General features: G+C 34.6%; 1 protein-coding gene across 1 annotated transcript; it reads right to left on the reverse strand.

Annotated features, from left to right (window-relative positions):
* Positions 1-210: 210 nt before the first annotated feature.
* LOC132704268 (arylsulfatase I-like) lies at positions 211-20908 on the reverse strand. The gene is made up of 8 exons (XM_060674138.1): positions 20601-20908; positions 19276-19435; positions 19037-19213; positions 8937-9236; positions 7785-8091; positions 1101-1243; positions 779-1046; positions 211-722 (listed from the first exon to the last, which is right to left on the reverse strand). The coding sequence occupies exons 1-8, from the start codon at positions 20721-20723 to the stop codon at positions 557-559; spliced, it is 1644 nt and encodes a 547-aa protein (XP_060530121.1). The 5' UTR covers positions 20724-20908; the 3' UTR covers positions 211-556.
* Between the last annotated feature and the right edge of the window lie 374 nt (positions 20909-21282).

Genomic DNA, 21282 nt, shown 5'->3' on the forward strand with positions numbered 1-21282 from the left:
ACTGTATTAATTTAAGTGAGCGAGATTTAATGAAACACCATTACGCAAGGAATTGTTCAAGAATACCAACATTTAAATAACGTTATCGATAGTAGGTAGTAAGTTTCTCTATTACCTTTTGTGGTAAGTTCTTTAGATTTGTGTGTGTGTGTGTTTCAGAGTCAACAGTCTTTCTGTTATGGGAAAATTGGAATATATTCCTAACTTTAGAAGTCAAATTTATGGTGTGGTTGTTTAAATAATCCAGTTACGCCATATACCTACAAACCAGGAATTATGCATTGTGATATTATTTAGATGCTCTTAAGAAAAAAAGTGTATATCAATTTTCATTGATCCTTCATTAGATATTCTGTTGATTGAACAATTTTTTGGGAGAAAATTAAAACAACAACATTAAAATTTGAACATGGCGCAATACACAAAACCAATTAATCAAAAATCAAATGTAATACGTTTTAATATATTAAAAAAGGTGACTAGATTTGTAATAAACTTATTAAAGTTACTTCCATTATTAATAGCAGCGAGCAGAATGAAAATAAAACTTCGTTTTTTATATGGTCCTGCAGTGGAAAGCATCTTCATCGCCAAAATTAGTAAACACATAATTCCAGTTCTTTGGATCTCCTCTGGGGTCTAACGGTAGATTACCAGGTGGTAACGCAGTCTTATTGTAACCGGCAAGAGTATCTTGCAGGTCGCGCAAAATGTCCTCATACCTAGAAAATAGATAATTATTGTTTAAAATTCAAAAGGAAATAAAATAATTCCTTACACATCGGCGACATTGTTGTCTTCGCAAGGATCGTCGACGATGTTAAACAAACAAGGTGCTTTAAGCGGATCACATTTCGCTTGACTGATCTTATTACACTTCACCAAGGCTTGGCCGCGAAGGATATTCATTTGGTCAACAGTGGCACCCCTGCCAATCGAAAGTAAGGCTTTATTTACTTGGCTTTCAACGACGAGGCTCACGTTGTAAGGATATTCCCGTCCCGACGGTCCATACCAACCGTCCCAAGCACCACCGTAGGTTGTTCCTAAAAGGTACACTTAAGCAAATTAAACGACTCAATCAATAGATTTGCCGAAACCTGTTAGTAATTTCCATTGTCCGACTGTTAAAGCTGCATTTCCGTAAATGTCGTCAATGTTGTGCAATATTTCGTTTCTGGGTGATGTCCTATTTTGTGACAATGCCTCCCATATGCTCAAACCGTCTAAGTTACGTAGATTACTGCCAACATGATAATAAAATTGAATGATTTGAAAGGAAGGCATAAAAATAAATTGACATAAAGTTCATCAACAATCTTAATTTGCATTTTAGGGGACGTTAATAGACTTAAAACAAATATATTAACAACCAGAATTAAAAAAAAAAAATACAAACAAACCAAATGACAGTATATGTCATAATTGGTCTCACCGTTACCTTATAAACTCTTAATTTAGTTTCCACTTTGATATTTTTATTTCGCCATATCGTGTCATTGAGGCATCCTGCTATTCCTGTTACTTTCGAAAATCGATGAACGAATTTTCGAAAGCATCTGCGCTCGTATACAAATTTTATATCTCGGTAACGGTAAGTCCTACGGCATCGCCGTTGGTACAGAAATAATCACCGTCAAAAAAAAATTTGTTTGTCTCCGTTTTCCGTTCTTCGTTCTCGTCTTTTGGTTTTTCCTGAATAACTTTCGAACCGACAGAATTGAAATTGGCCCCCTTTTTAACCCTCCACGAGGCACATAAGCTTGTAAGAAATGGCCCTGATCCGATGCCGGTATCCATCTTTTTTTCGCGATTTTCGACTGATTTTTGGACCTTGCTATGAAACATGATAAGTGTCCGAAATTTGAAGCAATCGACTTCAAATTTGTCACATATATGCAACTTTGCCCCGTGACGGAACCTATTGAAAATGGGGGGGCTGGGAGGTCGGGAAGTATTTAAAAAAAATCGCGTGTGCAAAAGTCTACAAAAAAAACCCTTTTCCAAAAACCGTTTACAAGACCAGAAGATGCAGAACAAACGACTCCATAAACTTTTATTCTTGACAATTTTTCAAAAAAACACAGGGTGCGTAGCAAATTCAAAAAAACTGAAAAATGTGTCCCCCTATTATTGAAAATTGACAATAAATCTGTGTTTTAGATGTCAGTTTCTTTTACATGACGATTTAGTCCATATAGACAGCTTAAAATTTTGTATTTACCGTTTTTAAGTATTGTACAGGGTACTCCAAATTTGCAGCTACCGACTTCAGACTTGGGAGAGAAGTTGAAGTCTGTATCCGCATTTAGACTCTTAAATTGAGAACAATAGAATAACGCGAAGTATTTTTTTTTTAATTTTGATTTTTTTTGTAGTTATTTTGGCATCCAGAAAAACAGCTTTTCCTCCAAAGCCATTCATCCGAAAGGAAAAAATTTACATCCGTAATACGTGGGAGACGCAGCGCTTTTGTTTCATGCATTTTTTCGATTATATAGAAGGTGTTTTAGTTATAGACAAAAATCTAAAAGACCCTCAAAATTGTTCTTTTAGAGAGTAAATTATTAACCGTAAATCAAAATTCGTACAAACAATAGCTAATCCGTTCAAACAATCTGATAGGCCGTATCAACAATTTTTGTATTTACGGTTTTCGTCTATCACATACGCTGTTCGAGATATCAAAATGAAAATCACTATTTCTAGCCCTCAATCAAAACGCGATGACGTCATTTAATATTACCACGTATTGCATGGTTTCAGAATACAAGTAATTTTTTGAAAACCATTTACTCCATTGGAGAAATACGGATACGGAATTATTGGCGATACATGAAAAACTTTTAAAGATGTGATAATTGGATTTGAATAGTTTCGTAAACTTGTTTCGAGAGAGAGTTTACGGTTTCGTCTATAATACAGGGGTCGCAAGATAATTGAAAAAATATAATTTTAAATTGCAATTACCAGTAAAAATTTCAATATTTACCGAAGTGTGCCGGAACTTTGAAGCTCGACGAGATGTGAAGGACACTTTATACAGGGTGTATTCACAATCAAATTACATCGATTTTGCGAAAGTTCCATAGTGGCCCGCAGGAGCACAATAGAAAAACAATGCATCCCTCTAGGACAAGAATCCGCGAAGCGCCTTCTTTTTAAAATGAAAAGGTGATTCGCGCTATTTGCTGCGAACTTGCTCCACTCACCGACGATTTTTCGAAAGCAATCTTGTTTCCTTTGTTGCTCGTTCTCTCACCTCCGCCTCAATATCACCTGAGATTCCACCTTGCATCTGGTACTTTTGATACGTCGTCATACATTTAGTTTTCTGGCAGTGCAGTTAAATCGATGTAATGGACACTGTAAATCGTTTTCATTTTCGGAAACTAATACGGCATCGCCGGCATAACACAGAATAGTAATTTCCTGATCGCCTATTGTGTATCTCTTTAGTAAGTACATTTCTTATTATTTCATTCATAATGATGTTGAAAAGAAGGGGACTAGTCAGGGAGTCGAATACCTCGACCTACATTTATTGGTTCGGACAGAATCCCGTTTAATTTTGGCTCGAATTTGATTCGCTTCACATTTGTTTTTTATTACTTACTGGCGCTGTTGTTTCGTTTCGGAATTTTTTATATATTTCGTATGTTCGTATTGTTTTTTAGTGTCTCCCAGGAGTTGTTCATGTTATCTTCTGCTTTTATTGGGTTTACTTGAATTTTTTCTGTTAGTCTTTTCTCGTAAAGCTGTTTGATCGAGAAGTCCCATAGGGATTCGATGTTTATTTTTGATTCTTGAGATACTTGTCCTATTTTCTTTTAAGGTTTGAATTTTAATTTGATTTTTGCAAGTAGCAGAAGGTGGTCGCTTTCTATATCGGCTGAATTAAGGGTTCTGACATTCAATATCTGGAGCGGGTGGATATATCTGTTTGTGATAATATAGTCTATTGTAGATCTCTGAGCTCTAGTGTTACCGAATGTGAACTTGTATTGCTTGTTATGGTCGTAGAACGTGTTGATACGTACGAGGTTAGCGCCAAAATTTCCCAGCCTGACATAAATGCAGCTCCAGTATCTCGATAAAACTTTGTCTTCTTTTAAATATATATCTTAGTAGGCTGCGAAAAAAAAAATTGAAGTCTTGCGTCAAATAGTTTTTTATTGACAGCATTTTAAACAAGACGTGTCCGAAGAAATGTCGCAAATAATGCAAATTGAGTATAGAGCAGTCATCAAGTTTTTGACAAAAGAAGGGTTAGCACCTAAAGTTGTCATTTGTATTCTGTAGTGAAAGAATGGGCAAAATGTTTTCGAATGGGGCAGGAGTCCCTTGAAGATGATTCAAGAACAGGCCTACCAGTAGGGGTCATAACGGAAAACATTGTTGCGATTGTGGAAGAGGTGGTATTGAGTGATCGACGTTTAAAGGTTAAAGAAATCCCAGAAATTACTAAGTTTTCTGATACAAGTGTTCGTCGAATCCTCCATGATCATTTAGGCAAGATGGGTGCCTAAAAACCTTTCAGCTATTCAAAAACAACGCCGTGTCAAGTGTGCGCGATCTTTTTTGGAACTCTGTGGGTCGGAACCGAAACCTGTGATGAAACTATTGTGACGGGAGATGAAACTATTGTTCTCTTATGACCCTCTATCGAAAAAAAAATCAATGAAGTGACGTCGTAAGGGTGAAGCACCTCCAAGAAAATTCAGAGTCTGCCAGTCAACAAAAAAGGTGATGGCCACGATCTTTTGGGATTGTGAAGGAATTCTTTTGACAGATTTTAAAGAAACTAATACCGCTGTCAATGGTAAATATTATGCAATATTATTACAATAAATTACGAGACTGCATACGTGTAAAACGTCGAGGAAAACTGACCGTGCGTCTTTTGCACGATAATGCACCTGTCCATACTGCTGGTGTTGCACAAGCTGCCATTTTAGAGTGTGGGTTCCAACAGATAGATCATCCTCCCTATAGTCCAGATATAGCTCCCAGCGACTATTATTTGTTTGGATATTTGAAAATGGACTCACGTGGACGGCGGTTTAATGACGAAGTTGAGTTAAAAGGGCTGTCTTAGCTCATTTTGCAGACAAACCGAAAGAATATATTATTTAAAGGATTGAGTTGTTAATAAAGAGATGTAATAAGCGTATTAAAGTTAAGGGGGATTATATCGAAAAATTAGGAAAAATTGTTACTTTACTTTGTTTCTTTCATATTCTGGCCGGGAAATTTTGGCGCTGCCCTCGTAGCTCATTGAATGCGCATAAGTCGATCATTGTTGTTCAGTATATTTTCATTGAACTTTTGCTTAACTCCAGAGATTATTTGATTTCCGATATGTGGCATTGAAGTCTCTAAGAATTATTATTTTCCATTTTTACAACCATGATACGCGACGATACATAACTGCAGTCTTTTATATTGGTTTGGTACTTTCTTGATAATGTGATTGCTACTCCTTCTTTCCCTATTGTTTACTTTTCGACTCCGCTGTAGATCAGTAGATAGTCATCGTATTGAAACTGAACTTTACCCTTCTTTTTGGCCATTATCCTTTTTTGTACCTGGGTTGTCATCAATTAATCAGTCATTTCCGAGGCAGAAATTCGGTTCTATAAGCTGTGGTTCTGTTTTACGTCGGGTAGGGAGCTAGCCTGGCCCGACAACCTTCCTCCTTTTTCCAGACTTAGGACCGGCAACAGAGATGTTAATGATGTTACGTGCATGCCTGCACTTTTTACCCTTTACTTTCTAAACAGCGATATCCACACACTCAACTTCTTTTTGTCCGAAGATTTAATGGGATCTGCACATATTTTGATTAAATAATGCCTTAAAAATGCTACATTCAAAATGATTGACTATCTATCAACGGCCATGCGGCTTGTAGAATGCCGGAATAGAAGATTTGTTTTTATCAGCATAACCACTACTCCTACAGACACCAGTAGAGATACGGAAAATTGGTATTTTTTTGCAAACGATTAAAGTACCTAGGTAGAGCTCAACAACTTTAAGAACACTGCGCTAAGATATATGTTTCACAAGCGGACGTTGTCAAACGACAATACCAACAAATCAGGAGGCCAGTTCATTTCCTTAAGATGTTAGCTTATACAATATGATTCTCAATATTCATAGATATTCTTGAACTCAATAAACTATGCCACCAATTATACGCTTGTCTACTTTTCTACCATCGTTGTGGAATTTTAATCAAGTTTGCTCGCAATTGCGGAAAAGAGCATTTTTATAATATGCGTGCACCATAACTGCAAAATTTAAGAGCTTTTCTGGATTTGAAATCTTTTTAAAAATTCATTTTCGGTAATTTTTTTACACTTTCCAAAATATCGCTATTACCAATGAATGTGTTTGTGAAATTATTTGCAAATTTTGAAATTAAAAATTATAAATAATCACGGTTATTTAGATTTTCTTTTTGCTCGATTTAATTTTATACTATATGTCTGATAGTATGAAACCCGGTTTTCAGCTGTAAATACTCACCCTCCATAAAATTCATTTATTTGGGATTGAAAATTGATTTTAAACCGAATTTAACAATTCTTGAAAAAGAAACTATATTTAGATAAACTAAACTGTCTCTATTTTTCTCGCCTTTTATTTTTTACGAAAATGTTAATAGTCCTTGATTGGATGTTTTTCACAGCAAATTCAAAAAGAGAGCGGCTAAACATGCGTAAAAAGAGTATCCTGGATGCAACATATGTTTTTTATAAATTATTGAATACAAAAGGCGTCCGTACCTCTTAAGAGGCGAGTATCCCAGTGAAATATTTTTAAAAATCCATAACACAATAAAGAACTTTTTAAACTTAACTTTTCTTGCTGTAGAGCATTTTATATCATTTAATTTACCGTAAATAATTTCTCATCTTCTCTTGCAACTTTTAAATAGAAATTAATGCTGGAACTATTTAGTCAGTAGTAAAGTAATTATAATAAAAGGTATTAGCTTTTATATTCCACACGTATACCAAAATCCTTCTTTTTTTCCCTTTTTCTGCCCGAACTTTCCCTTTTCCCTTTCGAATATTATTAACTAATACGTAGCAAAACTAGGAGTTACATATTATTCATATATCTGAAAACATAAATATTGAAGAATTAAATCAACATATCGCAAATTCTATAGTTGAAGCCACTAAAACTTCTGTCCAGAAATGAACAAAGACCAAAGGCATTGACTACAGACCAAACATTCAGAGGTAACAACTAATAGAGAAGAACTACTTCGAATCGTTGTTGAGTTTTATACCATACTGTATCAGAGCAGTCAACAATTGAAAAAAGAACCCAATGAAATAAGGAAATTCACTGGCATCGTCAATCGAAGAAGCTACAAATCACCAGATAACGATGGAAGCAGTAAAACTTGGAGGGAGAGTCCTATTAAATAAAATTAAAGAACTTTTAAATATATTCAAAAAAGTAGAATCGTAAATGTAGAAAACTACAGACCCATAAGTTTGCTTTTCTACGTATATGGTCATATGGTAACATTAATAGCGATTGATAAAATTTGAAAATTAATTCCGGACTCTACCATTGGTAGCCAAAAGATATTTGCAGTTCGTTCGTCATGTTTTGAGTAAACATGCATATTACCTGAATCTATAATAATCAAAATGAGATTTGTAGCAACACTTTTGAAGTAAATTTGGCTAAGCGAAGTTAAAATTTTTTCATTCTACTTAGTCCACACTCCCAAGTGAAAGAAAAATGTCTGTACAAACCTTATGTTATAGGAAGCTGCATCTAAAATCGTCGGCAACCAGTCAACTATATGCATCATTTGCTTGGAAATTCTATAAGGTTTTTCAATAAGGGGGCTCCAAACTAACGCCGCACCTCTGACGCCGCCCTCCCAAAGGGTGTTTTTTACTCCCCTTAGGGGATAATTTGAGGCCGCGTTCAAGTTGAATCCTGCTGCCGGTCCGCCATTGTCTGTAGTGAAGACAATTATGCTGTTTTCGAGCATGCTTTTGTTTTTCAAAGCTTCTACGACTTGCCCCACCGAACTATCTAAACGTGTCATCATTGCTGAAAATGAAATGGGATTAAACGTTATACTCTCAAATGATAATGCGTTAATAGTGTATTTTCTACTCCCGTCTGTAAAATACCTAATTACTCACAGATCTAGCGTGCAGGAAGCGTGACTTTACCATGTCAGTTTCGTTTCCCACGGATCCGAGACACTTCGGGCATTTCCGGGATTTTTCCGCACGGGTTTGGGAGCAATCGAATGTTTTCGAATATATTTCCCACTCTTTGAATTTTAACGTTTGTCAATTCTGACGTTCATGACGGTGAATATATTCGTGTTGTTCTGCGAAAATGTACCCAAAAACTAACCCGTAACTAGCCGTAGAAAAAGTTTAGTGTGCAACACGTTCGGTAAACTTTTTAAGTCACTCGTTTATTAAACACTCGCTCCGCTCATGTCAAATAAACTCATGAGTCAAATACCGTTTAAAGCACGTGTTGCATAATATGCATAATATACTATTATGCAACAAATGCGGTAAACGACATTTGACACACGAGTTTATTTGGCACGAGCGGAGCGAGTGTTTAATAAACGAGTGACTAAAGCTTACCGAACGTGTTGCATACTTTACTTTTTCTACGACCGTTAGTATATTTCGCAAAACAACACGGATACATTCACTGACATGACCGTCAGAGCTGACAAACGTCAAAATTTAAGGCGTGGAAAATATCTCCGAAAACATCCGATTGCTCCCAAACCCGTGCAGTCCCGGAAATGTCCGAAGTGGCTCGGATCCGTGGAAAACGAAACTGACGTGGCAAAGTGACGCTTCCCGCACGCTAGATCAGTGTGTAAATAGGTATTTTCCAGACGGGAGTCGAAAAAAAAATACCTGCGTATTTTCGTCTTTGAGTGTCTTCGATATAACCGAACTTTTGGATTTCTTCTTCTGGTGCCCGTAGAGGTTCATAAGGGTTGCCGGAATGAACGGCTGCGTGGGCTAAATATAAGAACAGCGGCTTGCTGGTATCATGGGAGTTGATCAATCTGACAGACTCCTGCGTAAACAAATCTGTGGAGTATTGTCCGTGAAGATTGTACGCTATGCTTAAATTTTCGCGCATATCTAAACCCCATCCTGGATTCTCTACTGCTGTGTGGTCGTAGTAGTCATGGTGTCCGGTCCAGTAACCTAAAACGATTTTTGATGATGAACATTTTTTACACGATACCACATTAGTTGAGTGTTATAGTTCGTCAAAAGTGCAAAGGCAAGGTATATTAGCAACAAGTGATGTTTATATTTCACTTTTTATTCTGAATTCTACAATTTTTAAGAAAAAATAGTTTGGTACAATCGTGCCACTAATTAAAGTAAAATTAATCAAAAATGATAAATATGCACTGTAACCTATTTAAAAAGAAAAATATAGAACAAATTCGTGTAAAAATACAGCATTAGATTTAATAATTTTTTCTTGCGTATTTTTTGCAGTAACGAGAAAATATACAGGGTGACCTCAAAAGTAAATTCTATACGAAGTTTATTCTTTTAAATGGAACACCATTTTTTAAAATCAATTTTTGAAATTTGTCTCACATTTCACAAATAATTGATTAAACATTACCTATACCTCTGACTTTTTATGAGAAAAAAAATAAAAAAACATAAAGGATCATTACAAGATCCACAATTGAGAGAAAATGTATAGAAATGGTAAATAAAACCAATGAGAATGCAAGATCAAAGTTTTTATTAGTAGTTAAGTATAGTTCCTGAAGTAGCAAGCAAGGATGGTATAATTCGTGTTGTCTCCCTTAAAACTAACCACGGGACCTTGCAACGCCTTGTCGCAAAAATCTGTCCTTTGCCAGGAAATTATGGTTCAAATATAAACGTTCGTGTCGCCATTAGAATTTTTTTTCTCGTACTTGAAAAACATTCGTTTTGGCGGGGAAAATGTTAAGGAATGTACATTTAAATTATGTTTATGTCTTATTTTTAATTGTTTTTTTTCTTTTTTAGTGTGACAACGGGGGGTTACAATATACAAACTTTTTTTTCTTCGGGTTATTGCAGTACCTCGTTAGTTTTTAAACATAAGTAGCGTACAGAACTGATCGCAGGGATCCTGCGTTAATTTCACGCCGACGCGGATGTACGGAACGGCAGACGCGAACGGCGTACCGAGCGAGTGGTCCGGGTTTTAATGGTCGCGATAGTTTCCCTGGTTCTTTTTCATCTCGTCGGAAAACAAGTTTTCCGGCCGTTTTCTTCCGTTTAACGTGCGCGAGGCAAGAAGGCGACGAAGCTGCGAAGGCGAATTGAGTAACATTCCAAACGACACAAGCCAGATCGATCCGCCGGCGGAACGACGGAACCGCGTGGTCTGCAGGGAGGATCTACTGCATTTTAATCTTTCCTGTACGTTTTTCTGAATAGCTAAATTTCGGGTTACAGTTTGCTTCGAAGGTTTATAAGAATTTAATCGGGATATAATTCTCCCTACAACATTTTTCATAGTTTCTGCGTCTACATTTTGGTTAGTTCTGAAGTAGCTTCAAATTATGAAGCCAACGAACAGCTTTGCGTATAATAAAAAAGAAAAGTGTAATCCGTACACGACTGCATTACTACAAGAGTATAATGAAGATGACCCGACCGTAGTTTTGTAAAACTATGATGGAAATGTGCAACTTAAATGGAATTATTATATCCTATTCGATCCAAATGTTACAGAATGGTGCTTTTTTCCATTTTGCTAGTCAAGAGCGTGAATATTTCGGTATTTGCCGGACAGTCTAATTAATGAAAATTTATTGTGTTCCATTTAAAAAAAGTACCTTGGTACGGACAATTACTGTTTGATCCACACTGTATATTTTCCATTTAATGCAAAAAATGCCCAAGATGATGAAGATGAATGATGTCCACATCCCTGTTCCATATTTTAGCCATTAACTGTATATTTTTAATCATCGCACTTCTGCAACGAAGTCTGTACACCTATTTTTACCTAGTGCAAATTTAAATTTTCAAAACTTTGAAGCAGTTTGGGCAGATGTCATAAAAATTGTGTTTTTACGGCTTGCTGTTTGTTGTGTTTTACAATCTTATACAACAAATACCAATAAAGGTTCAGAAATACTGAATATTTTTAATTTTCCACCCCTTCATATAATAAAAATACATTATTCTAATTGCAGTTTACATTTAAACTGTTTGAATGGTTGTCGGTTAACATTAAATTGTCGATTAAATTAATATTTGGAAGAAAAAATAGATATGATCAATGAAAGGGACAAAAGTAGTTTGAGTACTAGGAAAAAAAAAGAAAATTTCCTAAAACCAAAGGACTTACTGTGTACCAGTTTGGCAAAAGTCCTTGAAGTTGCACAGTACCTAGGACTAAGTGACTTCGAAGCTGCAAATGGATGGTCAAACAAATTTCGTCGTCGGTATCGTGACCTTTAAGGTGTGGATATTTAGAAGAAAAATTTGTTCGCAAATTTAAAAGAATAATCCCCAAAAAATGTCTGTAATGCAGACGGGATTGGACTCTACTGTGGTGTTTAGCCAGCAAACACATATGCTTTGAAAAATGAGTGTTTCGAAAAAAAAACTGCAAAACTCCGAATGACAATTTCATTTTGTGGAAAGCGAAAAGCAAGATCCGACAAACGCAAAAATCCTAGATGTTTTAAAGGATAGCACATCTGTAAGGTACCTCTTCGATCGGTATCTAATAAAAAGCGTTTGATGAAGAGAGAGAATAGAAAAGTGCTATTGTTGTTAGATAATTGAACATCGCAATTTAAAATTGCACTTTATAATGTGAAACTTATTTTTCTTCCACCAAACAGCTCACATTGTCTACCTTTAGACCAACGCATTATTCAGAATTTTGAGATATTCAACAGAAGCTATCTTATTGAGAGACTTTTAACGTATATAGATAACAATAAAGAAGTGCTCTTTCCAAAGCTGGACATGGATACTTCGATGAAGAGGATAATTGAAGATACTGAAGAATTAACAGGCTGACTTCCCTTTCTGAAAGCAAGTTTGAGAAACTTAAAAACTTATTTTCTTAATTTGAACTGTTTTTCAAATGTGAATCGGTATTTGATCAAAATAAATTAACATGTATCAAACAATCATTGATCTTGGACTATTATAAAACGTAACAACTGTATTTACTCTACTCTATCTACTACTCGTACGTATGCTCATTCGAAATGTTGACATATTACTATGTAGTATTTTGTGTTATGCACATAAAAAGTTCTCATTTGTTATTTATGTATATATTATATTATATAAAGAGCATATAATTACATTTATTTTTAGTAAGTTGTAATTAAAATTGTCAATAAATAAATGTTTTAATGTAGAAGAGCTTCCATTCGTTTCTGTGCTGTGATGGATATGTTTGGGTTCAGAAGCGTCGAAAAACAATACACACACTATGCTAACGGAGCGTATTACTATACGTGGAAAAAAACTCTGGTCCAGCCGATCAAAATTAAACAATCAATAAAATACAACGTCAACACTGTTCGTCTCGCTGGTTAGTCGGCACTTCTTCGCCGACCTCGTCTTTCACCTCTGGCAATAGAGGGCGCTCCGTACGTCACTAGCGCACAGTACACTCCGACCAATTTTTAAACTATCACGGTGCATTCATTTTAAGCGATTGCCCCTCCTAAACGACTAATAGTTGATTTCCAAGGATGGTCGCTGTATAAGGATTCTACCGTATTTGAGCAAAAATTGTATTTTTGTGAGTGAGCAAAGCGTTGTCTTAAACTATCAGCCTTATTAAAGTCTCGAGAGCCACTTAGTTTTTTAGGCACGAATGGTATTTTGACGTTTGTCAATTCTCATGGTCACGTCACAGGTAACTCAGTGAATGTATCCGTGCTGTTTTGCAGTTATTTTTCTTATTTTGTAAGTGTAATTGGAGTGGCGAAGTATAGCTTGCAGCTATTTATATCTCATTACAGTTTTTGTGCTCGCTGTACTCGCCCTACGTGGTACTTTTTCTCTGTCTGAATGATTAGCGTATTGGACTCATTGAGAGTGCAATTTAAGTTAACAAAATTAGTGCAGAGTGTATAGTAACATTTTTCTCTTCGTATTAAGTGTTGGCAACAGTCTCTGTTTTATCAGGGCTGTTTAAGGTAGTGCACGTGTGTTTTCATTGCGCGGAGTGAGATTAGTTTTTTGTCACCCCGGTGACGTTGATCTGTTGGGAACGGACTGTGCGCACTGAAGTTTTCGTGTATTTAATTGGTTTGTTTGAAGCGGAATTTTTTGAACTATAATTGCTTTATCATTGCAAAATGAGTGAAAAGTTTGGGAGTATGCAAAAGATGCAAGACCAGCTCCATTAAATCTGGTCTTAGTTGCATCAGATGCGGTGTTTGGCACGCATTAGTTGTCTACAGCAATTAAAAACTGCGAAGTGGTCTGTTGGTGGTAAATCGGTCACATGTTGTGAAGATGACGTTGCCAAAACTGCAAAGATTAACGTCGTCTCATGAGTTGAAATTACCGCTGAGGAAGTTAATTAGGATGGCACAGATAGGTTAAAAATCTATTATTTGGAACAAATTATTAAACAGCAAGAACTAACGATTCAAAATCAAGCTATTGCAGCCGAAGATTTGACAAATCAGATACGATTGTTGAAAACTGTCCAGCCTGCAGAAACGACTTCAGCGATGCCAAATCAAAAGGGTCTGGTAAACTGGAGCAACCCGAGACACATCATAAACATGACCCTAAACATCGAAATCAGTGTAACGATCCGCCTCACAATTCAAAAATTAGTACCAAATCTCGTTAACGGGAATAGTTCTAAGCGGTTTTCAAAAGCGCCAACAGCCACAAGGTCCACAAATGTCTTGATCGGTACATTGGAGAATCCAGTTTGTTCATTAAAAGCTGTCCAGAAAATCCATCAGTACCAAATTACCAAACTTGACTCCCAAACGTCGGAGGATAGTCTTAGTGTCTATTTGAATCAACTTTCTACCAATGCGTCGGTGTCCAAACTACAATCAAGATTTCCAACACAGTATTCTTCTTTTAAAGTTACCATCCCGGAGGTGGATTCGAGGAAGATTCTTGATCCGAATCTTTGGCCTGTGGGAGTAAGGATAAACAGATTTTTTCCATCCAAGAAGTTTGGATCCCGAGCAAGTGAGGTTTGTCACACCCAAGTGAATGAACAGTCCTTGAGGAAAAATACCGGAAATCCATACTGTGTCTACTAATAATTTCTACAGTATTTTACATATAAATATTCCAGCGTTACATAATAAAATTGATGAAGTTTCACTGTTTGCAAGATTAAATAATACTGATATTTTATGCCTGTCTGAGCATTGATTGGACGGCGGTGGGGTTGGTTCGGTTAAGATGGACGACTTTACTTTAATTTCGTCATTTACAAATACAAATATCTAGATGTCGGCGGATGTGCTGTTCAAAGTCATGCAGAATTTTGTGTAGCGGAAATTATTGATAATAAGACTGTTTTGCTTGTTCTTTGCAGATGTATCCATTTTCATTGATCATTTAAACAGAGGTATTATAAGAGGTATAAACGTTATGATAACTTTACTATTGCTGGCGATTTTAACGTAGACTTAACACAGAAAACCTCTCAATCAGAGGAGTTAGAAAATATATTCATTTCGTTTGGCTTAGAGTTTTTTGTAAAAGAACCTACCAGGAAGTGTAAATCAGTAAATTCCTGTATCCACAATGTAATTTCCAATATTCCTAGTGACTGGATAAGTGTCATAGTTTGTGATCTCGTTTTGTCAGATCATTTGGGACAATATTTGCGAAATTAAAAGATAATTAATAAATAAAAAACGTGTCACTGCCTAGGGCAGCTGTAGATAGTTTCTTTCCCATTGTTAACTCAACTATCCATCGTTCGCCAATTAAATGGTTCAATGATAACCTTAAAGTAATGCGCCAGCATCTTTGCTGTATTCAAAAAAAATACCATAGTTCAAAAAGTAACCAAGAATTTCATGCTTACAAACGGTTCCACAAAGAATATCGTCATACTAAAAAGGTGGAGAAAAAGAAAATTTATGATGACATAATTCACATAATAAGCACAGTAACTCTATTCAATGATCAATTACTCCGTTGGAGTTCAACAAATATTTTGCTTCTGGGTCAGCGGAGATAACGAAAACCATCAGACCTTCAGTAGTAGATGCTATGACCTACATCTCCAGATCAACTAGATCTAATTTCTCATTTTTTGTGTCAGAAGTTTTGGAGAGTGATGTTAGTGATGTTAGCGGTTTTGAAACTAAAATACTCTCATTTTCGTGACTATTATGGTCTAAATGCCAATATTACTAAGCAATTAATATCTTCACTTCTAAAACCTATTACGTTACTAATAAACAACAGCATTGAAGAAGGATTTCCGGATGAATTAAAAGTGACAAAAATTCTTCCACTCCATAAAAAAAGGGATCTTTGTTTCGTAAATTAGAGTGTGCCTATATATACCAAGTTTTACTTTCTGGTTACACTGGTTTAACTGTATATATCTATTATATTTATGTTGTTTGTACTCTTCGCGGCTTCAAAAATAGGTTTTTGTGTTTATAAGTGGTTAATAAACGATTATTTAAAAAGATAATATTGCAAATTAACACTATAAATAATACAAGAAACAAAGATGTCAAAAATTAAAACAAGCAATAACAGAGAAATATTACTGAAACCGCGTTCAAAATTATTTAAAGGTATGCAGAACGAGGAAGTGATCCATAAACCTTTTTTTGAATGTACCAACGCTGGAGCAAACCTTTTGTTGTATTGCAACTAAACGATATCTGAACAGTCAACAAATCCATATACCCCTTAGTTGCTAAAATTCTTCAGTCACTCGTTTAGTATTTAAATTGTCGCGCTATTCAGTAAGAAGGCTTACGAGTTTGATGGGAAGTTTTTGAACATGCTAGTTAAATTATAAATTAAAATTATTAATTTTTGATTGAAATTAGCAGGACGAGAATTTTTAACGCAACTTAGCGTTTTATAGCATGTACAGGATAACAAAACACAACAATTGAAAATAACAATAAGGATTTTGCCAGAACCTGTGTTAAAAATAATTTAGAAATAACAACAAAATTTCGTTTTAAAGATTTGTCACAATGCAAATATTGATTATTTAAAAAAGCTATTTTTATCACTTCGAACTCGTGTCAGTTGAATAAATTAGACATTGTGAGTATCCAAAACAAATTTGCTTATTATTAACACAGTGACCTTTTTAGGCAGAGAACACTTTCACGAAAAGTGACAGATAACATTGCCGATTCGTTTCAGATATTAACATAGTAAAATTTGCCAGTTTATAAAATACGGTATACACTATTTATTGTTAGAAAAATTTGTTATTAATAATAGTTTTATTGCGCAAACAATATTACAGAAAAACTCAAAATATTTCCACTACAAAATGGGAAAATAAAAGGTCAGGGAATTTCCCAGATGCTGTTTAAACTTCAATGTTTGATGGTGATGGATACAATCAGATGGTCAAGCTAAGTTAAACATGAGTAAAATCAAGTCAAGTGAAAATTAATCAATTATAAGATTTTTTTAAATTTTGATTTTAACAACATTTTTTTATAATGAAGATTTTAAGCACTTTTAATTAAAAAATGGATTAAAAATCAACCGTAAGAGATAAATTTACGAAATTTTCAGCATCCTTAGTCAAATGTCTATACTTTAAGAATATATTCACGACTTAAAATTTAAGTTAACAAATGAAAATTTAACTGATTTCTTGGTAAAAAAAATGTTATTTGTTTATAGGTCACATGATTTATACATTTAAGTTTAACATTTCGGAAGAAAATTTCACTCATTAGTTTAAACAAAATGAATTTATTTATGCAGCAATGCAATTCGAGACGCTCGGCAGCGCGGCGCTTCTACAGCCCTGTGCGCCCGGCGCTCTGTCATAAATAAATTCATTTTGTTTAAACTAATGACGAGCAGTGAAATTTTCTTCCGGAATCTTAAACTTAAATGGATAAAGAAATCAGTTAAATTTTCATTTAACTTAAAAGTTAGTTAATATTACGAAAATAAAGAAACAATTTTAATTAGTTAATATATTATTAAAATATAGACATTAGACCATAGATGCTAAAAAATTTATAAATTTATCTCTTGCGGTTGATGTTAAAACCATTTTTTAATTACAATTGTTGTTAAAAATGTTGTGAAAATCAAAATTTTAAAAAATCGTTTGGGGGATCAGTTTTCCATCATAAGTACTTATAAAAAATATATATAGATAAAATTTTTATGATCAAGTGGTAAATGAGGGGTACACTTGACCTGATCTCACTCACATAATATTCAGAAAAAACGGGGAAAGGAAAACCGCTAGAGGGTAGCAAGTGCTAAAAATATTCAGTAAGTATCAGGAGCGATGAAACCTAAAATTGTTGAGACTGTCGGAATATCCATTTTAGTTTATTCCAAAGCAGCAAATTCGCATAAGAGTAAAAAAAGTACAAACTCATGCACCGTTTATGATTGAAACCATTAACTCTCACTTTAAATAAAAGGCTTGTTAAATAGGAAAGGGGGTCACTTTTAATGATTGTATAATAAAATAAAAAAATAAATTTATAAGTAATTTTCCGAGATCTTTTTATACATGTCTTTTTCATTTTGGGTTAGGTTGTACAGCGGCGATAATACCAAGAAGTTGCATAGAAGCATTATTTAATGCACCAAATTTTAACGTGTTTTTAAAATCTACGTTTATAAAAAACTCTCTTTTTACTTTGTCAACCTAAAAGTCATTTCCGAAAAGTACAACAGACGACATTATGGGATTAATTCATAGTAAATAATCCTTATGTTTATTATATTATTTATGTATTATGATATTATATATATCGAAATTAATTCATTTATTAATTTGTTGATATATAAATAGTGAAAAGTAGTGGTCATAAAAAACGGCCTATTTGAAAGCGTTTCATGAATATGGATTGATTTCGATCAGACAATGATTTTCGCTGTGGACATTAATATTCATCTCTATGAATGTTAAAACATAGAAAATAAAAGGTCATATTCAATCCCCTATCAGCAGCTCTCTCTCTAATGCCTCTGGAATTTTCGAAGATGTGGGAAAATATCAATTGAGGATAACCAAATTTATATCCATTATTAATTTTTGTTCAGCTATTTCCGAATCAGTGGCAAGTAAGAAGAACATGATTGCACGACAAGATCAAATGACGGTTTTATTAATTTTATTTACTCAAAAATTTTTATTTTTTAACTTTAAGTAATTATTCAGCGGCTTTCTATGCTTTCCATTATATTTAGTTGTATCGAGCTTTTTAAGCTAACTTCATACTAAAATTTTGAAAATTATTTTGTAAATAAATCTTTTTTTATGACGGATGGCAGAAGTACTAAGCTTATGTAACTTTAAAGCTCTGTTTCTAAACTTCTGAAAAAAAATTATATACAAAATTTCTTTCATATGGTAATTTAAAATGACGACCTAGTGATAAATAATGTTATACCAGGAAATATTTTCTAAAACTCTCTTAAAATGATTAGTGCTCCGCAAACAGAGGAACCTCTTCGAATGCCGCAGACCAAGAAATTGAATTGAATATATGTTAAGAAGTGGCCAGCACTTCACTCTCGGAAACACTTGAAACACTTGTAAAAATAACACCTAATAAAATAGTTCCAAAGGAGGAAACGCAAGTCGTTTCATTAATATATTGTGTATATTGTATACACCAAGAGAACATGTGATGAAAAATTATGAGACTTTTCGCGAGTTTAACACATTTAACACTATCTACTCTTCAACTATTACCACCACCACTACACCTACCAATAATATGGTAAACCATTTATTGGCATTATCTCGATTAACATGCAAAACTCACCCAAATGGGAAACAAAACCTCTGTACAGAGGAGTGTATTCCTTCTTCCATGATCCCAAATGCCATTTTCCTACAATTCGGTTAACATATCCTAATTCTTCCAGATGTTGTGGCAAAATTTTTTCTGTCAACGGTAAACCTCGTGGCTCACTACCATAGAGCACCGTGTGCTGCATACCTAAAAAGTGAATATTTTTGAATCCTCCTGCGGTGATAACGTCCATTTATTAATAAATTTACCTGTATGAATAGGGTACTTCCCTGTCATAAGGGCACTCCTTGAAGGTGTGCATATCGCATTGACGTAATAATTGTTCAGTATTAGCCCAGAGTAAGCGAGAGCATCTATGTTGGGTGTGGGTATCTGGTTCGATCCGTGAAACCCAACATCATTGAAGCCCTTACGGATAAAAGCAAATTTATAAATTAAAAAATTGGAAATATTACTTTCTTGCAAATTGCAAGTTGTAGGTTCAAAATGAGACGCAGTGTCAACAAACTTAAATAAATAATCAAATAGATAAAAACCTAAGGCACGGTTGAAAAAGTTTCACTTTTGCTATATACCGGGTGACACAACTATAACTTTTAACAGCTTTCAGGTAGAGGTTTGAAACTGTGATGTTCAGTATGCAGTCTTGATAATATTTCTATGGTTACTTAATTACTTTCGAATTTTAAATATCACAACCGGCCTTTTTCTTTCTATGCCAAATAGTTGCCGCGTATTTATATTTTTGAAATTATCATCTACGCGGTTGCAATCACAAAAATATCTTAAAAGCATGTTAGTTTAATATTTAAGGTGTTACTTGCGGTTACATAAAATAATTCAAACTTAGAAATTTTCGCTAAAAAATATTTTGGACCAAAGCCGCCTAAGTACAATCTTCAAAATCAATTGAAATGGCAATGGGTGACATTTAAAAGTCAAGATTCAATTCCTCTAGCTATTTCCAGCCAAACGGGAAGTGAATTTATGATTAACGAATCTAATATAGCTTTAGTTTTGGAAAATCTATATCACTAAAGAACTGAGATTAATGTATGGCTGGAGCTCAAATAGAAAAATAACAATTCCAAAATTAATCGAAAGGTCCCCATCCTCATTATAGAATTCGTCATTTAACCAAACTCACTTTTTCATTTAAAACGACGCTGTTTTCATTAAACAATCTGCACAACAAAAACAATAATAACAAAGAATTTCGCTGTTAAAATGGAAAGAACATTAAGCATTAAGAAAATGTGAGGTACGGTAAACAAAACAGTTGATAACATAAAAATATTACACGTCATCTAAATAATATGCATAATGCAATTTTCAGATACAGCGCCTGCTGTACATTCAAACTTAATTTTAAAAATACTAATCGGTTCCTATTATTTACTGTGTATGTGAAAAATCAAAACATCAACTTAAAAAGCGGTATATATAAAAAAAAACGGTTTGGAATGCATTCGTTCTGAGGGCAAAATTCGGTCCCCTATGGCGTTAGAACAGTGCTTTATGTATACACCAGGGGAATTTATCTAAGTCTAAGTTAAAATCAATATTAACTTACCATATCGTCGCATAAAATGAAAATGATATGCGGCAGGCCATTGCATTCTCGAGAAACGCACAAACCAAACACCGTTGTGTAGATAAATAAATTAAACTTAAATTGGTTAGTGAACCAGTTCATGTTTACGGTACGACGTCGTCAAACTTAGTGAAAACTCCCGCAGTGCGATTTTTACCTGGCAGCGGACGATGCACGAGGGATACATATTAAAATCTATCGAATTATATTTGTCTAAAAACGCTTAGGAATCAAGTAATTAAACAATGCGGCTTTAAGTGGCGCGGAGGCGTGAAACACGTACACTTAAAAAATGTTAATAATCGGAAAGCGTGTGTTAAATTGTTACAATAACATTGTAAGTAGAGTTCGCCTAACGATATACCGTTTTAACGACATAATCCGGTATTTAACGTTATGAAGGGTCAACCGCAGGCCTACCTCGCTTTGGGTTTCTCTTTGTAATCCTCAATAAATAGATTCGCAATTGCACAATGACGTTCCAGAACCGTACTTCGGTACTTCGTGCATACAAATGCAGAAAGCTGTGTAGAGTTTCGTCGGTCAGATTCCTCGATTATTATTAATCTCTGCGGCGAAAAATTCCATTCATACTTTAAAATGTTTATTATAAATATACAAAAAAGCAAACTGGGAAAACATCCATTATAAGTCAATTATC

This window comes from Cylas formicarius, unplaced genomic scaffold, assembly GCF_029955315.1.
Source record: "Cylas formicarius isolate icCylForm1 unplaced genomic scaffold, icCylForm1.1 PGA_scaffold_7__23_contigs__length_41026272, whole genome shotgun sequence".
In the NCBI taxonomy this organism is placed as follows: Eukaryota; Metazoa; Arthropoda; class Insecta; order Coleoptera; family Brentidae; genus Cylas; species Cylas formicarius.